The sequence below is a fragment of the Rhincodon typus genome, chromosome 18 (assembly GCF_021869965.1).
Source record: "Rhincodon typus isolate 14 chromosome 18, sRhiTyp1.1, whole genome shotgun sequence".
In the NCBI taxonomy this organism is placed as follows: domain Eukaryota; kingdom Metazoa; phylum Chordata; class Chondrichthyes; order Orectolobiformes; family Rhincodontidae; genus Rhincodon; species Rhincodon typus.
This window is the reverse complement of record NC_063349.1, coordinates 1,052,558-1,075,763: the sequence shown is the minus strand read 5'-3', so window position 1 is coordinate 1,075,763 and position 23,206 is coordinate 1,052,558. Positions and strand designations below refer to the sequence as shown.

The 23,206-nt window shown below is 45.4% G+C and overlaps 1 protein-coding gene across 1 annotated transcript in view; it reads left to right on the top strand.

Moving 5' to 3' along the window:
* mical3a (microtubule associated monooxygenase, calponin and LIM domain containing 3a) overlaps positions 1 to 23,206 on the top strand; it is a 385,628-nt gene that overhangs the window by 249,317 nt on the left and 113,105 nt on the right. The window contains exons 19-22 of the mRNA XM_048607801.1: positions 1,927 to 2,116; positions 2,887 to 2,969; positions 6,380 to 6,464; positions 14,408 to 14,600. Coding sequence (XP_048463758.1) covers positions 1,927 to 2,116; positions 2,887 to 2,969; positions 6,380 to 6,464; positions 14,408 to 14,600 — 551 coding nt within the window. The remainder of the gene's footprint in view (positions 1 to 1,926; positions 2,117 to 2,886; positions 2,970 to 6,379; positions 6,465 to 14,407; positions 14,601 to 23,206) is intronic.

Sequence of the window (23,206 nt, the reverse complement as noted above, 5' to 3'; positions counted from 1 at the left end):
CATGACACTGAGATATACAACGGCTGTAAAGGAGTTGACACTGAGATACACATGGGTCATACAGGAGCTGACACTGAGATTGACGGTACAGGAATTGGCATTAAAACTTACACACGCACTGGACAAGAGCTGTCTCTAAGATGTCCACACAGTAACAAACAGGTGCTGGCACTAAGACACACACACGGACCATACAGGCGCTGGCATTAAGACATGCACACGGACCATACAGGCGCTGGCACTAAGACATGCACATGGATAGTCCAGGCGCTGGCACTAAGACACGCACCAGGACACACACACACAGTGCCAGCTCCTGTACTAAGACACACACATGGACCATTCAGGAGCTGGCGCTAGGACATACACATGGGCAGTACAGGAGCTAACTCTGGGAATGAACCACCCAGCTTAATTCCTGCATACTGTGCTTCAACCTGAAAAATAACCATTCCTTGTTATTTGTTGTTTTCTGACCTTCAAACAATTTTTTAGCTAAGCTGTCACTGACAGTCTTATTCCCTTTTATGTAGTAATGTTGAACATTGCCTAAAATCCATCTCAGTTTCATCATCAGTGTTCCCTTCATCAAGCTTCTCTGTTATGTCATTAAAAATAGTATTAGATTAGTCGAGCATTATCTGCCTTTTACAAATTTGCTTTGTCTCTCCTTCATTAATTAAAATCTCCTGGTGCCTTTTTTTGTATTCTCCAATTCAATAGCACCTTCCTGGTAGCTAGGCAAGTTCAGAGGAAGCATTTCCACTGTTGCCACTGGGACTTTCTTTAGCAACCTGGGATGGAAGTCATTGAACCAGGGAACTCATCCACACTCTGCATAACTAGCCTGTCCAGTTCTCCTCCCTCACCATATGACACAACAATGTACAGTTTCATAGTGTAGATAATTGTTCTGTTTTACCTGGTGGATACTGTACATGCACTGGAACTGACTCAGAGAAACACCAGTCAATACAGTCACAAGTTGTGATCACTAATATGATTGCTACACATTGTGAATTCACAAGATTAACGTTTGATTTTGCTTCTGAATGTTATTGTAGTCAAGGAGTGGGCATGGAGTCTAATGTGGGGATTGGACAGGGGGCAAGGTTAGGTTAAGTAGAGGTATCTGTAATTCTATCCTTGCAATTAATTTAAATTCTTCACAAATGTTGCAAATCAATGTCATGATTGGTTTAACTGTTCCCTCAAATCTCCCATATATGCTATAACAGTTGCCAGGAAGCTGTTAAGAATGGAATTGTCCTTTGCAAACAGCCCCAGGTCTGTAGCTACTGCTTCCTAACAAGGCTAGAGTACGAGAGTCTTCAAATTTGTAGTGTTATCCAGGAGAGACTTGTATTTAAACAGCACCATTTAAAATTTCACAAAGTGCTTCATACCCAATGAGGCCGTTTTGAAAGTGTTGTCATCATTGTGATGTAGGGAACAGGAACCAATTTACACACAGCAAGTTCTCATAAACAGCAATGTCATGATGATTGTTTTTGTGATATTGGTTAAGGGATAAATATTAGGCAGGACAATGGGCAGAATGCCTGTATTTTTGGAATGTGTCTTTTGTGACCCTCTGAGACGGCAGGCAGGTGTCCAGTTCATGTCTCAAGAGAAAGACAGCACCTCTGACAGTGCAGCACCCCCTCAGCCTGGATTTTGGGCACAAATCTCTGGATTGGGACTTGAACCCACACCCAGAGGTGAGTCAACTATCAACTCCATCAAGCTTATTTAGAAAACAGGAGGCGAATGTGAGAATTTGTGACAGGTGCTTCCAATGGTTGGAGGGCTGGAGGCCTAAAGTAGGGGGTCGATCTAAATAGCAAGGGTGTACAGAGACAGTCATTGAAAAGGACTTTGAGGTCCTCCTGAGCATGACTCTAGTAACAAAATCTTTCCTTTTAGCAATCAATGAAGAAGAAGGAGTTCCCCTCACAGTTTGGAGGCAGTGATGTTTGCTATTTTTGTGGCAAGCGAGTTTATGTGATGGAGCGTCTGAGTGCTGAAGGGAAGTTCTTTCACCGTGGCTGCTTCAAATGTGCGTACTGTGGTGTAACACTCCGACTTGCAAGCTACGCCTATAATCCAGAGAATGGTAAGCTCATACCCAAGTACACACCATGCACCAAAACCCTTCCATCCACCAAAACCCTTCCATCCAAACAGTACCCCACAACCAAATTACCATCCCAAATTCACTCCATCTGTATCAAACGTAACCCCATCATTCCCCCATCTTAAACACACCCATTAAAGCCACTTCCTAAAACCTGCCCATCAAAACTCCCATCCTAAATTCACCCTATCAAAACCCGCCCATCCTAAACCCACCCCGTTTAACCCTTCCATTCTAAACCCACCTCATCAAGCCCCCATTCTAAACCCACCCCATCAAACCACCCCATTCTAAACCCACCCCATCATATCCCTGTCCTAAACCCATCCTATCAAATCCCCATCCTAAACCCACCCCATCAAACACCCCCATTCTAAATCCACCCCATCACACTCCTATGCTAAACTCACCTCATCACACCACCCCATCCTAAACTCACCCCATCAAACCCTCCCCCATCCTAAACCCGCCTCATTACTCCTCCCTTTATGTAGTTGGTGTTTCCTGTTCCTGTGCAACAAATGTTTCCCAATCAATGTCTTACCTGGTAACCTCCCTAGTTAATCTACCATTTGTGATGCTTCTCACTTGATGGTTTTGTGGTTACTCTGTTGAGAATGTTTGTTCATTACAGTGTAGTGAGCATTTCCTGGTTCCTCCACTTGACTGTCACTGGATGCCATGTAAGTGTTCATGGTCACTCTCTGGTGAATTCTTGCTGCTGTTTAACCAAACCTGTTATTTTGCAGGAAAGTTCTACTGTAAGCCTCATTATCGACTGGCAGGGCGTGAAGCCAGGAAAAGATCAGCAACTCCTCCAGCACAAGCCCAGGTATCATCCTACATTGGGAGCTTGGTGGTGTATAGGGAGGAGTGTGGGTTGAGTGGGTTAATCCACTGAGCTTCTAACATTGAGACAGTCTTCCTTTCTATAGATATATATAAAAATACATCAATTTTTTAACATTTGGATTTTGAAATTTTGTATTTATGCCATGTAGGTTTTTCTGTGTGTATGAAGGCTTTAATGATTAACTTGTAGGTATTTCTGTAGCCATTGTGATTTATTTTAAAGCAACTTGTTTGAGAGGTAGTTCTCAGAATGAATAAGTTTTTGTGTACATTACATTCTAGCAAGGTAACTAATTGGGCATCAGGGTTTCTGGGAGAAATTTCTGGATTTGGTCCTTTTTTAATATTAGAGGAAATACCCAGAATTTGAAAATAAAGGGTTTTTTTATAATTTTAGTTTCAGTTTGGGGCAGGTCTGCAAAAGTCCTTGGATGAGTAAAACAGGACTCTTGAGAAAGGGAGACAATAGTAAAATTAAGTTACCTTAGAGCAAGGAGTTTTGTTTAGCTGATTTATGTAAACAATTTGGAGATGGGTGTTGAGGGCTAAATGTCTAAATTTGCAGATGATACTAAGCTAGGGAGAATAGTGAATTGTGAAGATAATGCTGAGCAACTGCAGAAGAACGTTGATAAGTTGACCAAATGGGCAGACATCTGGTAGATGAATTTCAATGCAGAGAAATGTGAAGTAATGCATTTTGGTAGAACAAACATAGAGAGTCAATATAGGCTCAATTGTACAACTTTGAGGGACAGATTCCATAAGAGGTATTGAGAGAGAGCTGGATATATATTTGAAAGCAATGAATTAAGGCTGGAAACTGGAACTAGTTGGGAAGCTTGTTTGGGAGCGACATAATGGGTCAAATGGCCTCTTTCTGTTCTGTAAAATTCTATGATTCTGTGGTTCATAATAGTTCCAGACCAGAATTTTTTGAATAAGACCCTGAACAGGTTATTTGAAGCTGACAATGTTTAAACATCAGAGTTTGAAAGTTCCAGGACAAGCCCTCAGATTTCCAGACTGGGACTTAAAGTCACAGTTAAATTAAACCTATCCAGGTGATAGGGAAAGGGATTCTTCTCTGGTGTGAGCACTGTACCTGAGTGCTTTCAATATCTTCCCAAAGTTGTTATATACAGTCAGTGGAATCCCTGTCCTATTCTATATAGTCAGTATGTCCACAGTACTGTTGTATATAATTAAGTGGCTTCACTGTCCTGTTTTGTATAGTCAATAGGTTGTCTCTCCAATTGCTTATAGTTAATGTTTCCACTTCTGCTGTGAACAGTCTGTGTGTTTACTGTCCATCTGTGTAGTCATTGCGTTGCCTTTCCTAAATAAAAACCGAAAGAACTGCAGATGCTGTAAATCAGAAACAAAAACAGAAGTTGCTGGAAAAGCTCAGCTGGTCCGGCAGCATCTGTGAAGAGAAATCAGAGTTAATGTTTTGAGTCCAGTGACCCTTCCTCAAAACACTGTGACAATAATATTCTTCCTTGGATAAGGAGACCAAAACTGCACAGTACTCCCAGTGCAGTCTAACCAAGCTTCTGTACAATTGAAGCAAGACTTCACTACTTGTGTACGCAAATCTTCTTGCTGAACCTACATGTCAGCCTTCAGTGACTAATCAATAAGGACGTACTTTCCAACCTCTGCACATCCGTTTCTTCTGTCAAAGTGGATAACCTCACATTTACCACTTTATATTCCATCTGCCGTGTTCTTGCCCAATTACTAAAACTGTTCAAATCCTCCTGAAGTTGCCATCTTTCCTCACAGCACTCATTCCTGCTTAGCTTTGTATTGTCTGCAAATTTGGAAATATTACATTTGGTCTCCGGTTCCAGTTTTTAGGACATGTTATTACATACCTCTGGCACAGGTGGGAATTGAACCCTTTCTTAGTCTGGGGGTAGGGACACTACCATGCACCACAAGAGGGCCCTTGGTCTCCAGTTCCAAATCATTGATATATATTGTGAACAACTGGGGGCCCAAGAACTAACCCTTGTGATGTCTCACTAGTCACAGACTGCCAATGTGAGAAACACACATTTATTCTGATTGGCTAAGAGACAGAAAATAGACAATCATTAATCCATGCCAGTACATCACATCCATTCCCAAGTGCTTTTATTTTTCTAACCAGCCTCCTGCACAGGATCTTTAGAATTCTTTTTTAGAAATTTTTTTTAGAATCCCTACAGTATGGAAGCAGGCCCTTCGGCCCAACAAGTCCTCACCAACCCTCAGACCATCCCACCCAGATTGATCCTCCTATAACCTACCTAATCTACACATCCATGAACACTATGGGCAATTTAGCACGGTCAATCCACCTAAGCCTGCACATCTTTGGACTGTGGGAGGAAACTGGACCACCCAAAGGAAGCCCATGCAGACACGGGGAGAATGAGCAAACTCCACACAGACAGTTGCCTGAGGGTTGAGTCCGGGCCCCTGGCGCTGTGGGGCAGCAGTGCTAACCACTGAGCCACCGTATCCTAAGCTACATCCATTGCCTCTCATTTATCAATTTCATTAGTCTTCGAAAATCTCAAACAAATTTGTCATAAATGATTTTACATTTGCAAGTTCATGCTGACTGTGTCCAGTCAGATCATTGATACCCAAGTGTCTATTTATCCAATCCTTTATAATAGATTCCAGCAGTTTCCCTACTACTGATGTAAGGCTAATAGCCTTGGAGGTCAATTTCTTTCTCGTCTCGCTCCCTTCTAAAATAGTGGACTGTCATTTGTCACCTTGTAATCAGTAGGAATCATTCCAGAATCTATAGAAATTTAGAAAATAATCACCAATGCATCAACTATCTCTGCAGCTATCTCCTTCAGCACTGTGGGATTTAGACCATCAGATCCTGGAGATTTATCAACATGTAACCCCACTAATTTCACCAGTATAAGCTTCTTACTAATTTCCTTCAACTCCTCATTCTCATTAGCCACTTGGATCTCTAGTTCTGAGTGATTGTTTTCTATCTTTTGTCATTGAAGGCAGTCAGTGGGTTCCCTGTCCTGTTGTGGATGAATCAGTGATTTCCATATGCTGCTGTGTACAGTTGGTCAGTTCTCTGTGATACTGTGTACAGTCGGTCTGTCCCCTGTGCCATTGAGTACAGTCAGTGTATCCCCTGTACTGCTATGTACAGTTGGTCTGTCCCCTGTACTGCCGTGTGCAGTCGGTCTGTCCCCTGTACTGCTGGGTACAATTGGCCTATCCTGTGTACTACTGGGTACAGTTGATTTGACCCCTTTGTTGCTGTGTACAGTCAGTCTTTTCTGTATGGTGCAATTTATAGTCCATGTTGAATACTCCCTTTTCTCACCTCTTCTTCTATTTGCTTTTTGTTTTGCATAGGAGAAGATTTCTCCTCCCCCGCTGCCAACCATGAACCCGGTTGAAGTACCGGACTCCAAGATGCAATATACTGATGGAGCTGCAGGTAGATGTTGTGCTCTGCTTGACAACGATTGGATTCCTTGCACAGTGAAGGGCAGCATTGCTAGGCTTTGCATTGAAATGAACAGATGGATTTACGAGGCAGGCAGCTCAACAGATTCAGAAAGCTAAGAAGTGAATCAGCAGGAGAACCTAATATTCCAGCTCTCTGTCTGCTACTGCCCCTGGTGCTGTGTGAGGGATTGTGTGAGGAGATCAGCAGTCCAGAACATAAGATCCCATAAGCTGTAAACTGAGACAATGGCTTGCTGCTGGGGATGATGCTGGCTTTCAGTCCCTCTCTTCCTCATTGCTGCTATAAACGCCATCAGGACTGAGCCCCTCATAGCCCCTCACTCCGCAGTTCCCTGACTCTCAATCTTTCCCCAGATTCACCCAAATTGTGCTTCTCTGATAAACAGAAAATTGACTTTGAGCATTGTCTTTGCTCTTCAACTGTGATAGCTACACAAATAAATCTGCTACCTCCACTTTGGCTCTGCCTGGATGTTTCAGTTAGCACCAACTTTCAGCAAGGTTCCACCAGCAATGTTGCCAGTCTCATTAGTTAACTGGTCCAGATCTTCCAGTGTCTGGATAGTCATAGATTGGATATACCCCACCCCTCCCCATTTCCCAAGATGTACATTGCGATCCCTCGGAATTTCTGAGGTATTAACACTGTGGGAATTGTCCAGGAGGTTGAAACATCCAGTGGGTGAGTGCCAGGCAAACAGAAATCTTCATAAAATTCCAGACTGTCAGAGATATCTGAATTTCCCGACTCACTGACAGATCATTAGCCAGGGAATGTTAGACCACCCAGTTCCTGATTCTGACCAATCTGACTACCCACTGACCCATGCCAACTACTGTAGCCACGACCCCTGACCCATGCTTCCCCTCTAACCCACCAACTGCCCATTACCCCACACCTCCTACTGACCCAGTATCCAACTGGCGCCAATCCAAACTCACTCACCCACTTCATCACGTTACCCCCTTACCCACCCAGGTCATCATTCTACCCCCTCACCCATCCAGGTTGTCGTCCTACCCCTCCCTCACCCATCTCTTCACCCTACTCCCTCACCCATCTCATCACCCTACTCCCTCACCCACCCTCATCAACTTATGCCCTCACCCATCTCATTACCCTAATCCCTCACTCATCTCATCACCTAATCCCCCACCTACTTCTTCACCCTATCCCCTGGTCCACCTCATCATTCCTACTCCCTCACCCATCCACCTCGTCACTCTGCCCTCTCACTCACCCACCTGCCTGCCACTTCACCACTTACCCACCCCCACATCCACTAACCACACCTTCTCCCTATAGCTTGTCAAAGACACTGTGGGACATTTCAATGGTGTTTGCTTTCTTGAAAACCACAGCTAGTGTTATAAAAAGTGAACACGGCTTCCCTGTGGGTTTCCTGAGATCGGTGAGGTCTGCAGGACTTTTTATCGAAAGACATGGCCCAAAAGATATTACAGGTAAGTATGTGTGTATAATTTTGTCTGATCTGGGATGAAAGTAGGGATTCTCAAAGTCATCATGGTCTTCAGCTCTGTAAAAGGCCCTTCAACCCATTGAGTCTTACCCAGTCAAAAACAATTAATTTTGATTCCAGCCTTGGGCAACTCTCTGTATAGAATTTGCATGTTCTCCCGGTGTCTGCGTGGATTTCTGCCGCGTGCTCCAGTTTCCTCTGACAGTCCAAAGATGCGCAGGTTAGGTGGACTGGCCATGTTAATTTTACCCATAGTGTTCAGGATGTGCAGGCTAAGGTGGTTAGCCATGGAAAATGTGGGGTTACAGGTAAGGAGTGGAGGGCTAGGTGTGGGAAGTCTGGGCTGGATGCTTCTTGAAGAGTTAGTGCTGATTCGATGGGCCAAATGGCCTCTATCTGCACTATAGGGATTCTATGAACCACCTAACCTAATTCCATTTTCTAGCACTTGGCTCGTAACCTTGGCATTACAAGTATACATCTAATTATATCTTAGATGTCATCAAGGATTCTGTCTCTACCACCTTTAGAGGCAGTGAGTTCCAGCTTGCCATCATCATCCTGCATTGCCTTGCCTTGTTTGTCCTGCCCAAGAGTATCACCTCCATTTATCCAGATTGAATTCCATTTGCCATTGATCAGCCCACCTGACCAGCACATCGTTATCCTGTTGTAATCTAAGGCTATTGTCCTCACTATTTACCAGCCCACCAATTTTTGTATCATCTGCAAACTTGCTGATCAACCCTCCTACATTCAGTCTAAATCATTTATATCAACCACAAACAGCAAGTGTCCCAGCGAACCCTGTGGGACCCCACTGGACACAAACCTCCTGTCGGTAAAACATTCCCCTCTACCACCACTGTCTGCTTCCTGATATTCAGCCAATTGTGGATCTAATTAGCCAGATTTCCTTAAATCCCATGGGTTTTCACTTTTGCTATCAGTCTCCCATGTGGGATCTTATCAAAAGTCTTGCTGAAGTCCAAGTATATCAAAAGCATTGCCATCATCTGCTCACCTGGTTACCTCTTCGAAACATTCAATCGATTTGCTCAGACATGGCTTCCCCTTAACAAAACCATGCTGACTGTCTTGATTAATCTCTGCCTCTCCAAATGCAGATTAATTCTATCCCTCAGAATTACTTCCAGTAGTTTACCCACCAGAGGTTAGACTGAATGGCCTGTAGTTTCCTGAACTCTGGATTCTGACTCAGGTTGGAAGATTTGCAACAGTAATGAGTTCGTGATTATTTTCACAGCAACACCACAAATCAACCATTAGTCCCTGTGAGGATGGAGCTGAGGCAGCTCATTTCTGGTTAATCCATAGACACTAACATTAAAGCAGTGAGTAATTGCACTCATAGTATAATGTGGCAGGTCAAGATCCAATGTCTTGGTGACAGAGGAGGGTCCAGTAATCAGAGATTTTGAATCTAGTAGCACAATTGTGATAAACTAACCTGGTAACTGATGGGGATTCATTAATGCGGTGATCAACACTTGTCTAGTAACTTGGTGATTTGTGATCCAGTATCACAATAACTGATCGCGATCCAATCAATTGGGCATCCATTGAGGTGCAGTGACATAGGGATGGATGAGGATTCAGTTGTGTTGCAGGCACTGAAATGAATCCAGTTAAATAGTAACTGATTGTGATCCAATGGGAGGGTGGCAAATGGGGATCCAGCAATGTGGTGACTGATGGGGATCCAGTGGCGCAGTGACCAATGGACATCCAGTCACATATACACATCAGTGAGTATCCTGCGAGATAACCTTTGTTAGAAATTAAATGAAGTGTTGACTGTCAGTGATCTAATGACAATGTGACTGGCAATGCAGAGTTACAGAAACATAAGTAAAGGGATCCAGTGAGATGTTGACCAATAGAAATCCATGACGCAACAAACAGTGACAGTTCAGTGACACGTCAATGACTGGGGATAGAGCAATGCACTGACTTCATGATGATCATGTGATATGGAAATGGATGGTGATCCACTGATATGATTTTGTGATCTGGTGAAACTGTGACTGTTGATGATCCATGATGACTGATACAGTGACCAGCGATCCAGTGATCGGTGATCTAGTGGCATGATGACAGTTATCCAGTGACCTGGTGATGATCTAGTGACCGATCAGTAACATGATGACTGGTGGTGATCCAGTAACATAGTGACTAATGGGTACGGTGACATGGTGATCAGTGGTGATCACAGATCCAGTGACTGATGGGTACATTGACATTGTGACTGATTGAAATCCAGTAAGATAGCAGCAGATTGATGCCCTATTCACAATCTATTGAGTACATGTGTAACAGGTCAGAATCAATCTGAGTCTGGAAGCTGATACCAACGATCTATGTATCATGCTCACTCCTATCAGCACGTTGTGGAGGCAGCATAGATGAAGCCAAACACATTTGCTTAGAGAAGAACAAAGACTGGGAAAAATGACAATGCCTTGGAAGCAACAGCCAGGTCAGAACAAAACAAATGTAATGGAGCAATGACTATGTAAATAAAGAAGAATTATAGAATGATTTGTAAATACTGACCACGTTAAAAGCTAATGCCCCAGCTATTACTTCCCAGGTTACTGCAAGAGGCAAGGGAAGAAATAGCCTGGGCATTAGAAGATACCTTCACATCCTCTTTGACCACAGTTGAAGTTCCAAAGGACTGGCAATTAGCCAATGTTGTTCCCTTGTTTAAGAAAGGAAGCAGGGACAATCCAGGAAATCATAGGCCAGTGAGTCTGACATCTGTGGTGGGAAAGCTCTTGGAGAAGATACTGAGGGACAAGATATGTGCACATTTGGAAGAAAATGGACTAGTTAGTGACAGGCAGCATGGTTCTGGAAGGAGAAGGTCTTGCCTCACCAACCTGATTGAATTTTTTGAAGAGGTGACTAAGATAATTAATTAGGGAAGGGCTGTGGATATAGTTTATATGAACTTTAATGAGGCATTTGTTAAAGTCCCACATGGCAGATTGATACTAAAATCACATGGGATTCAGGATGGGCAGGCTAGATGGATACAAAACTGGCTCAGTCATAGAAGTCAGAGGGTAGCGGTGGAAGGGTGTTTTTCAGAATGGATACGGGTAACAAGTGGTGTTCCACAGGGATCAGTCTTAGGTCCTCTGTTGCTTTTTATATATATAAATAATCTGGAGGAAAATGTGGGTGGTCTGATTAGTAAGTTTGTTGATGACACGAAAATTTTTGGAGTTGCTGGTGGTGCCGACAATTGTGAAAGGATACAACAGGATATAGACAGATTGGTGACTTGGCCTCAGAAATGACCGATGGAATTTAATCCAGACAAATGCAAAGTGATGCATTTTGGAGGATCAAATTTAGGTCTGAATTATACTGTAAATGGCAGAACCTTTAACATACAAATGGATCTGGGCATGCAGGTCTACAGTTCCCTAAAAGTGGCAACACAGGTGGCCAAGGTGGTTAAGAAAGCATATGGCATGCTTGCCTTCATTGGCCAGGGCATGGAGTACAAGAGTTGGAAAACTATATTGCAGCTGTATAAAACCCTTGTTAGGCCGCATTAGGAGCGTTGTGTGCAGTTTTGATCACCACATTACCAGAAGGACTTGGAAGCTTTGGAGAGAGCGCAGAGAAGATTCACCAGGATGTTGCCTGGTCTCGAAGGCATAGGTTATGAGGAAAGGATAAAAAGACTGGGATTGTTTTCACTGGGAAGATAGTGGCTGAGAGGAGACCTGATAGAGGTTTACAAAATTATGAGGCATAGATAGGGTGGATAGTAAGAGGCTTTTTCCCAGGGTTGAAGTTTCAATTACATGGGGAACAGGTTCAAGGCAAGAGGGGGAAAGTTTAAGGGAGATGTGTGAGGGAAGATTTTCACACAGAGTGGTAGGAGCCTGGAACGCATTACCAGAAGCAAACAGACTGGCAACATTTGAAAGGTACCTGGATGGTTACATGAATATGGAGGGATTTGAGGGATATGGACCAAATAAGGGCAGAAGATTTGTTTTTTATTTTAGTCAGGGCATGATGATCAGCACAGGCTTGGAGGGCTGAAGGGCCTGTTCCTGTGTGTACTTCTCTTTTGTTCTTATGACTGCAAGTTTACGAACTGGTCTTGTGGAAGGAACAGAGAGAGTATGTTAGGAGAAAAGAGAGAGAGTGATTGGAGAAGACAGAAGGAGAAAAAAAAACAATAGTGAAGGAGATCAGGTAAGGGTGATGGCACAAGAGAGTGATTGGAGAAGAGGCAGAGAAAGAATGCTAGAAGAGAGAGAAGTAGAGAGAATATTTGGGGAAGGAGGGAGGAGGGGAGCGAGAGTGATCAAAAAAGATGAAAGTTATCTGATTAATCCAAGATGTTCTGATTGCTTGCTGAACAAGAGATGGATGCATTTGCTTCTTTGCTGCAGGGAGATGGTTTAGCTATTGGTATGTAGCAATGATAAGTTTGATCAGGAGAGTTAACATCCTGGAGGCTTGGACTTCATTGGCTGCATGATTACTTGTATTATTTCAAATGATTTCTTTAATTGTTTCTGCTTTTAGAAGGGTCTCCTGCAGGAAGAGCACTGTCCTACATTGCTCAGTATTTGTAATGTCAGACTTACCTGAATGCGAAGCCTGGCCTTTTGCCAACGTGGAGTATCTGTGTGAAAGCTCTTTCTCGGTGTCCAGGTTGCCAGACTTTAATGGAGTTTTCACGAGGTTGTGTGAGAGATTCCAAACTCTTCAAAAGGCACCGGGGAAATCCCACAACCCAGTGAGGGCTTTGATAAGAGGAGGAACAATACAAAGAAAGGAAAATACAGGGAGAGAGAGATGGGGAGTAAATGAGAGAAAGGGAAAAGAAAGGTTTGTATTTCTATCTCAACTTTTCCAAATCAGAATGTCCAAGCAGGTAGCTCCAATCCCGTTTGCCTGACATTGATCATTGGGAAAGTGCAAGAAGCTGAAAGAATTCTGAAAGAAGGCTTAACAATTCCCTGAGAAAATGTGGCACATAAGATGATTCATGGCATGCAGATAATTCAGCTCCTCAAACCTGCTCCACCAATTAATACAATCATAGCTGATCTCATCTTGGCCTCAATTCCATTTTCCTACCTGCTCCACATGACCCTTCAACCTGTTACTAATTAAAAACCTTCCTATCTCCTCCTTTAATTTACCCAGTGTCACAGCATTCACCATACTCCGAGGTAATGAATTCCACAGATTCACAACCCTTTGAGAGAAATAATTCCTCCCCATCTTTTTTTTAAATCTGCCACCACTTATCCTAAAACTATGACATCTCCTTGCCCCACAAGAGGAAATATCTGCTTTACTTCTACATGCCCCCTTAAGGATCTTATATACCCCAAATAGATTGCTTCTCATTCTTCTAAACTCTAAAAAGTATAAACCTGAACTGTTAAACCACTCTTCATATAATAAACCTTTCACCTCCGGAATTAATCTAGTGAAACTTCTCCGAACTGCCTCCAACATAGTTATATCCTTCCTCAAGTAAGGGGACCAGAACTGTACACAGTACTCCAGAAGTGGTCTCACTAATCCTTTGTACAGTTGCAAAAGCACATCTCTACTTTGATATTATAATCATTTAGCAATAAATGCCAGAATTCTATTTGCACTCCTTAATTCCCTGCTGTACCTGCATACGAGCATAAGGATATGCAACAAAAGTCAACATGCAGTTATGAAAAAGAAATCAATACTTATTAGCACTTTTGCAGCAACTAAGGTACCCAAGGGCGCCCAAAGGGAGCTACATTTAAGTAAAAGGTTAATAGACAGGAATGCCCATGGAGTTGGGCTTAATCACAGACATAGGAGCAGCTAGAGAACAGCAAGTAGACAATGGGCAAAAATGGGCTATTTTCAAGTTAGCACGTAAGTACAGCAAACAATTCAGAAGGTAACTGTCATGTTGGCCTTTATTGCATGGGGAATTAGATTACAGGAATAGAGAAGGCTTGCTGCAGTCATACAGTTGACGAGAAGCTGAGTAAAGTGGCTTGTTATACTGTGGAGTTTATGAGAGGTGATCTCAATGAAGCAATTTAGATTCAGAAGGGGATTGACAGGTTCGACACTGAAAAGTGTTTCCCCACACTGAGGAATCTCGAGCACAAGACTCAGGATCATGGGTCTTTCAGATAGCTATGGATGCTCCATCATTGACTATATTCAAGACTGAGATTTTTGGTCTCTGTGCTGTGGTGTGTTCTCTCATTCAGCTGAGACACTCTGTCTTCCCTCCTCCTGTTCGCCTTCCTAATTCTGTTAATCCAAGAGAGGCACTTTTAATGTCAGCAGATATTTAGCCATGTGTGATCTTTTTCACCTCTTCACCTGGTTCGTTATAAAGAGGTTTTTCTTCTTGTTCCAGTGGCGTTTACTGATGCCCTGGCAGAACCATGCCAGGCAAAGCGAATACGCAGTACTCCTGAGAGGATTGAGCTGGAAAATATCCGAGTTTCACTGGAGCGTGAGGAAGATCTCCAGGAGGTGCCTGAGGAGACACTTGCAGAACACAACCTGAGCAGTGCATTTCAGCAAATCAGCCAGGAGCCAGATAGCAGGTCTGTGTCTATGTAAATTGTGTGTGTTTGTGTTTGTGTGTGTTGCAGGGGTGTGGTTGTAGAAAATGTGTCGGGTGGGACATGGGCAAAGTGTGTGTGGTGCAGGGGCAGAGAAAGTGTTGGGAGAGCAGAGTATATGTGGAGATTTTGTGGAGGGTATGGGAGTGCAGAGAATCTGAGGGCAAGGTCTGGTGGGGGATGCGGAGTGTTGTGGGGGAGAGTTTGGAAGAGCACAGGTGTGTGTTTGGCCAGATAGTGGAGAGTGTCGGGGTATTGCAGAGCATCTGGTGGACAATGTTTATGGGGTGCACAGGGATTGTGTGTGGGGTGGTGCAGAGAATGTGGGGGTGATCAGAGAGTGGGTGGGGTATTATAAAGTGTGTAGGGGGGCTAGGCAGTGTGTGTGTATGTTGGGGGCAGAGGGTGTGGAGGGGTCAGAGTACGTATATGAGGGGTGCAGAGAGTGTGAGGAGGGGAGACTGAGTTTGAGGTGAGTGGAGACTGTTTGGGGCAGAGGATCAGTATTGGCAGTATTGGTTGGCATCACTGCTGAGAATGTGGGGATAGGTTGTTGGGGCAGGTGGGAGGCTTGTTGTCAGGGAGAGGGCGTGTGTTTGGAGGAGAGGAGGTGTCGGGGGTGCTGGGCAGAAGGAGTGTAGCCTCCAAGGGAGGGGAGTGGGCATATCAGAGGAGGGGGAGTATGGGTGCTGGGGGGGGGGGAGGGGAGTGCCGGGGTAGGGAGAGTGTGGATGCCGATAGAGGGCGGCGTATGAGTGCCAGGGGAGGAGAGTGTCAGGAGAGGGATAGCGTGGGTGCCGGGGGAGGAGGAGGAGAATGTGGGGGGAAAGATTTGAATTAGGCAAAGGGTCAGTGTTAGGGGAGGCTGCCAGGGGACGGGAGTGCAGGTGCAGGGGATGTAGCATCATTTACACTTCTGACGTATGTTTTTGAGCTCGCAATCTTATTGACCTAATTAACTACTGGTCAATTAATGCCTTCACCTAATAATGTCAGAAATCAGACGGCATCAGGTTATAGTCCAACAGATTTATTTGAAATCACAAGCTTTCAGAATGTTGCCACCAACTGATATTCAAAACTGAGATGTACAGAGTTTTAATCAGTGAGGGAATCAAGGGTTATAGACAAAAGGTAGGAAACTGGAGTTAAGGATTATCAGATCAGTCATGGTCTCATTGAATGACAGAGTAGACTCAATGGATGGAATGGTCTACATCTGCTGCTATGTCTTACGGTTTTATGGACTCAGCCTCTGATCATAGGATAACCCTGGGACCAATCTAGTGAACTTTCACTGTACCACCTCCAGTGCAAAAATATCCTTCCTTAAATGTGGGGAGCAGAACTGCACATCATTTTCCTGTACAATTGCAGCAAGACTTCTTTATTCCTGTACTCCAGTCCCCTTATAATAAAGGCTAACATGCCATTTACTTTCCTAATTGTTTTCTGTATCTACATATCTCTCCAAAATCAACTTTTACAAGGTTCACACCTTTTGAAGAATATTCTGTGTTTTTACTCCTACATCCAAACTTAGCATTTGCCAACTTTATAATCTATCTGCCCCCTGTGTTGCCCCCTCACCTGACCTTCAGTATTTTCTTGCAATCTCGTTGCATCTTCCTTGCAGCATTGTGTGTGGTCAGTAAACCTAGAGACATTACTCCTGATTTCTCTATCTAATCTAAAATTGTCATAGACTGCAAATAGCTGAGGCACTATCACTGATCCCTGTGCTCCATTAGTTACTATTTGTAAACTTGAAAAGCTCCATTTATGTCCACTTTCTGCTTTCGGTTTGTTGAACAATCCTCTATCCATGCTAATATATTACTGCTGGCTCCTTGAGCCCTCATTATAAGTATCAATGTTTTGACTGGCACACCACACCTGACATTTTAATTGTTCCAGTCTACAGGAAGATTTAAATGTTCCATAATTATTACATTGCCTTTCCTATAAGCTGCAATAATTTCTTGCTAAATTCTCTGCTCAACAGTATAACTATTGTCAGGGGACTTTCTACACTACTCCCAATTTTATTATTGACCCCTTGCTATTCCTCATTTCCAGAAATTAATGGTCTCCTGAGGCCAGATTCTTCCTTGCTTATTGTCTTTATATCACTCTTTACTATCAGGGCTATTACCCCTCCCTCTTTGGCATTCTGCCTGCCTTTCAAAAATATTGGTATAACCTGGTACATTTATTTTCCAATTTCACTCGTTGTTTAGTGCAAACCGAGCGTAGGTGTTCTGCAAAGCGGTCCCCAAGCCTCCGCTTGGTTTCTCCGAGGTAGAGGAGGCCACAACGGGAACAGCAGATGCAGTATACCACATTAGCAGATGTGCAGGTGAACATCTGCTTGAGGTGGAAAGTCTTCTTGGGGCCTGGGATGGGGGTGAGGGGGGAGGTGTAGGAGCAGGTGTAGCACTTCCTGCGGTGGCAGGGAAAAGTGCCAGGTGTGGTGGGGCTGGAGGGGAGTGTGGAGCGGACAGGAGAGTCACGGAGAGAGTGGTCCCTCCGGAAAGCAGATAAGGGTGGGGAGGGAAAAATGTCTTTGGTGGTGGGGTCGGATTGCAGATGGCGGAAGTGTCGGAGGATGATGCGTTGGATCCGGAGGTTGGTGGGGTGGTACGTGAGGACGAGGGGGATTTTGGTTTGGTTGTTATTGCGGGGAGGGGGTGTGAGGGATGAGTTGCGGGAAGTGCAGGAGACACGGTCGAGGGCGTTCTTGACCACTGAGCGGGGGAAGTTGCGGTCCTTGAAGAACGAGGACATCTGAGATGAACGGGAGTGGAATGCCTCATCCTGGGAGCAGATGCGGCAGAGGCGAAAGAGTTGGGAGTAGGGGATGGCATTTTTACAGGAAGGTGGGTGGGAGGAGGTGTATTCTAGGTAGCTGTGGGAGTCGGTGGGCTTGAAATGGATATCGGTTTCTAGGTGGTTGCCAGAGAGGTCCAGGAGGGAGAGAGAGGTATTAGAGATGGTCCAGGTGAACTTAAGGTTGGGGTGGAAGGTGTTGGTGAAGTGGATGAACTGTTCGAGCTCCTCGTGGGATCACGAGGAGGCGCCAATACAGTCATCAATGTAACAGAGGAAGAGGTGGGGTTTAGGGCCAGTCTAGGTACGGAAGAGGGATTGTTCCACGTAGCCTACAAAGAGGCGGGCATAGCTTGGGCCCATGCTGGTACTCATGGCCACCCCCTTTGTCTGTAGGAAGTGGGAGGAATTGAAAGAAAAGTTGTTGAGGGTGAGGATGAGTTCGGCTAAGCGGATGAGGGTGTCAGTGGAGGGGGACTGGTCGTGCCTGTGGGACAGGAAGAAGCGGAGGGCCTTTAGGCCATCTGTATGGGGAATGCAGGTCTATAGGGACTGGACGTCCATGGTAAAGATGAGGTGTTGGGGACCGGGGAATTGGAAGTTCTGGAGGAGGTGGAGGGCGTGGGTGGTGTCACGGACGTAGGTAGGGAGTTCCTGGACCAAGAGGGAGAAAATGGAGTCGAGATAGGTGGAGACAAGTTCGGTGGGGCAGGAGAAGGCGGAGACAATTGGTCAACCAGAGCAGTCAGGTTTGTGGATTTTGGGAAGGAGATAGAAGCGGGCGGTGCGAGGTTGGGGAACAATGAGGTTGGAGGCTGTGGGTGGGAGGTCACCTGAAGTGATGAGGTTGTGGATGGTTTGGGAGATGATGGTTTGGTGGTCGGGGGTGGGGTCATGATTAAGGGGACAGTAGGAGAAGGTGTTGGAGAGTTGGCGCCTGGCCTCGGCAATGTAGAGGTCAGTGTGCCATACTACAACTGCGCCTCCCTTGTCTGCGGGCTTTATGGTGAGGTTGGGATTGGAGCGGAGGGCTGCACGTTCTGCGGGGAGAGGTTAGAGTGGGTGAGAGGGGTGGAGAGGTTGAGGCGATTGATGTCTCGACAGCAGTTGGAGATGAAGAGGTCGAGGGAGGGTAGGAGGCCTTGGGGTGGTGTCCAGGAGGAGGGGGTGTGTTGGAGGTGGGAGAAGGGGTCAGTAGATGGAAGGTTAGGTTCACGGTTGAAGAAGTAAGCGCGGAGGCAGAGGCGGCGGAAAAACTGCTCTATGTCCAAACGTGACTGGTATTCGTTGATGTGTGGGTGGATGGGGCAAAGGTGAGCCCTTTACTGAGGACTGACCGTTCGTCCTCAGTAAGGGGGAGGTCTGGGGGGATGGTGAAGACTCGGCAGGGCTGGGTGCTACTGTCTTCTCTGGAGCTGCTGGCTGTGGAGGCGGTGGGCGGAGCGACATTGGCGTCGGCAGTGGGCGGAGTTGCATCGGCATCGGTAGTGGACGGAGCATTGTCGGCAGTGGGCAGAGAGGGGTAGGAGGCGGCAGCAGCAGTGACGGTAGGTGCATCCTCATTGTCTATGGTGTTGGCCTCAGAAATGGAGGCGGTGGCATCAGCAGCGGTGTCGATGGCGTTCAGCTGTTCCTGTTGTGGCCTCCTCTATATCGGGGACACCAAGCGGAGGCTTGGGGACCACTTTACAGAACACCTATGCTCGGTTCACACTAAACAACTGCACCTCCCAGTTGCGAACCATTTCAACTCCCCCTCCCATTCCGCAGAAGATATGTCCGTCCTGGGCCTCCTGCAGTGCCACAACGATGCCACCCAAAGGTTGCAGGAACAGCAACACATATTCCGCTTGGGAACCCTGCAGCCCAATGGTATCAATGTGGATGTCACAAGCTTCAAAATCTCCCCTCCCCCTACCGCATCCCAAAACCAACTCAGCTCGTCCCCGCCTCCCTAACCTGTCCTTCCTCCCACCTATCCCCTCCTCCCACCTCAAGCCCCACCCCCATCTCCTACCTACTAACCTCATCCCGCCTCCTTGACCTGTCCGTCCTCCCTGGACTGACCTATCTCCTCCCTACCTCCCCACCTACACTGACCTTTACTGGCTCCATCCCCGCCTCTTTGACCTGTCTGTCTCCTCTCCACCTATCTTCTCCTCTATCTATCTTCTATCCGCCTCCCCCTCTCTCCCTATTTATTTCAGAACCCCCTTCCCCTCCCCCATTTCTGAAGAAGGGTCTCGGCCCGAAACGTCAGCCTTCCTGCTCCTCTGATGCTGCTTGGCCTGCTGTGTTCATCCAGCTCTACACCTTGTTATCTCAGATTCTCCAACATCTGCAGTTCCTACTATCTCTGCTTGAAAATGTAGGTGGTTTGATTGGTAAGTTTGCAGAGGACATGAAAATTGGTGGAGCCATGGTTAGTAGGGAAGGATATCAAAATAAACAACAGGATATATATCAGTTGGAAAATTGGGCAGAAAAATGGTAAATGGAGTTTAATTCAGACAACTGTTAAGCGATGCGTTTTGGGAGGTCAAATGCAAGAGGAAAGTATACAGTAAATGGTAGGACCCTTTGGAGCATTGATATACAGAGGGATCTTGGAGTCCAAATCCATAGCTCCCTGAAAGTGGCAACACAAATGAATAAGGTGGTAAGGAAGGCATATGGCATGCTTCATCAGTTGGGATATTGAATGTAAAAGTTTGAAAGTCATGTTGCATCTGTATAAGACATTAGTTAGGTCACATTTGACATCGTGTCCAGACATAGTAGGAAGTGCAAAAGAGGTTCAATAGGATGTCATCTAGATTGGAGGTGTATTAGCTATATGGAGAGGTTGGACAAAGTTGGATTGTTTTCGCTAGAGCATCGGAGTCTGAGGGGTGACTTGACAGAAGCGTATAATATTATGAGAGGCATGAATAGCACGGATAGTCAGAGCTTCTTTCCCAGGGTGGAAATGTCAAATACTAGGAGGCATAGCTTTAAGGTGAGAGGGTGAAAGTTTAAAAGAGATGTGACAGGAAAGTTTTTTATGCAGAGGTTGTTAGGTGACTGGAACACACTATCAAGGGAGGTGGTAGAAGCGGATACAATAGCAAAGTTCGAGATGCATTTAGATAGACATGTGAACAAGTGTAAATAGAGGGATATGGACCAAGTGTAGGAAGATGGGATTAGTTTGGAATGGCATCATGGTTGGCACAGACATGGTGGGCCAAAGAAACTGTTCTTGTGCTGTACTGTTCTATGCTCTATGCTAACAGCTGTCTTCCAGCATATGACAACTCTCCTCTCTGCTGATGCCCCACGATGTCTGCAGCTCTTGAGTCGAAGTTGCAGTAACTGCAGACCTAGTGTCAAGATTGCAAAATATTTGTGGCACACCACCATCTCTGCCATATCTTTCAGACCATATTTATTGAAATGGTCATTTGGTTATGAATCTTGGAGATGGAGTAGACTCGCCATCCCCTGAGCTATAAACAGCCAGAAAAAGCAATATTTGTTTCTCTATCTCCCTGTTTCTCCTCCTTTGGACTTCCTTAAAAATAAACTTTTGGTCATCTTACCTAATAACCTTTATATGACTTGGTGCCAGATTTTATTTCATAATGTTCCTTTGTATCACGTTGCGACATTTCATTCCGTTAGAGATGCTTCATAAATATAAATGGTTGTTCATTGGAGGCTCCCTATCATTCCTTTTATGTGTTGACAATAAATTGAGTTGAAAAGAACATTGCGTCTTTGTTTGACCCTGTCTAGTTCTATTGGGCCATGCCTGAGAATGTTCTAGTCCTGTACAACTCTGCCTGTTCACTTAAGGTTTCTGCCTGGTTGAGTCTAGTTCCTGTCGGTTCAGTAAGGTTCCTCATGGTAGACTAGTTAGCAATGTTAGATCATATGGAATACAGGGAGAACTAGCTATTTGGATACAGAACTAGGTCAAAGGTAGAAGACAGAGGGTGGTGGTGAAGGGTTGCTTTTCAGACTGGAGACCTGTGACCTGTGGTGTGCCACAAGGATCTGTGCTGGGTCCACTGCTTCTCATCATCCATATAAATGATTTGGATGAGAACAGAGGAAGTATGGTTAGTAAGTTTGCAGATGACACCAAAATTGGAGGCATAGTGGACAGCAAAGAAGGTTACCTCAGAGTACAACAGGATCTTGCTCAGATGGGCCAATGAGCCGAGGAGTGGCAGATGGAGTTTAATTTAGATAATCGTGAGGTGCTGGATTTTGAATAGGCAAATCAGGGCAGGACTTAGATACTTAATGGTAAGGTCCTAGGGAGTGTTGCTGAAGAAAGAGACTTTGAAGTGCAAGTTCATAGTTCCTTGAAAGTGAAGTCACAGGTAGATAGGATAGTGAAGAAGGCATTTGGTACACTTACCTTTATTGGACAGTGCATTGAGTATAGGAGTTGAGAGGTCATGTTTTGACTGTACAGCACATTGGTTAGTCCACTTTTGGAATACTGTGTGCAGTTCTAGCCACCTGCTATAGGAAGGATGTTGTGAACAATGAAAGGGTTCAGAAAAGATTTACAAGGATGTTACAAGTGTTGGAAGGCGTCATCAACAGCATATCAAGCAGCACCTGCTCAACAATAACCTGCTCAGTGACGCCCAGTTTGGGTTCCACCAGGGCCACTCAGCTCCTGACCTCATTACAGCCTTCGTTCAAACATGGACAAAAGAGCTGAATTCCAGAGGTGAGGTGAGAGTGACAGCCCTTGACATCAAGGCCGTATTTGACCAAGTGTGACATCAAGGAGCCCAAGCAAAACTGGAATCAATGGATATCAGGGGGCAAATTCTCCAGTGGTTGGAGTCATAACTGACACATAGGAAAATAGTCGTGGTTTTGGAGGTCAATCATCTCAGCTCCAGGACATCTCTGCAGAAGTTCCTCAGGGTAGTATCCTTGGCCCAACCATCTTCAGCTGCTTCATCAATGACCTTCCTCCGTCATAAGATCAGAAGTGCAGATGTTCACCGATGATTGCACAATGTTCAGCACCATTTGTGACTCCTTAGATACTGAAGCAGTCCGTGTTCAAATGCAACAAGATATGGACAATATCCAGGCTTGGGCTGACAAATGGCAAGTGACATTTGCGCCACACAAATGCCAGGTTATGACCATCACCAATAAGAGACAATCTAACCACCACCCCGTGATATTCAATGGTGTTACCATTACTGAGTCCCACACTATCAACGTCCTGGGGGTTATCATTGACCAGAAAATCAACTGACTCACCACATAAACGCAGTGACTACAAGTACACACCGCCCGTCACTACTACCGATTGGATGGTTTAGTGAGGCCATCGGATCGGCCCCACTGGAGCCAGGCACGGCCCCTGGCGAAGCGCTGAGAAGACGATCAAACTTGAGTATCTGGAGGAAGTAAAAGTCGTAAACAAGGTTTCCATAGGTGAACCTGCGAAAGGATCAGTATCGGCCGGGGGCAGGTGTACACCCCTTCCATCTCTTGAGCTTCAGCGCTCGGCCAGCAGGAGAGCTCTCAGGGTAGGAGGCCTGGAGCCTTCGTCTCGACCCCCAGCTGGGCGCCTACCTGCACGGGCAGGAGGTTTCCGTCCGTCACATGCAAACAAATTTCCGTTTGCCAAGTCCACCCGGAATGAACGTGGACGGGCGAGCTTGCTCTTTCCTTCGCAAACTCGGCCACCGTCTCATCAGCAGTGCCGATCGGTCGGTGATATACGAAGGGAGCCA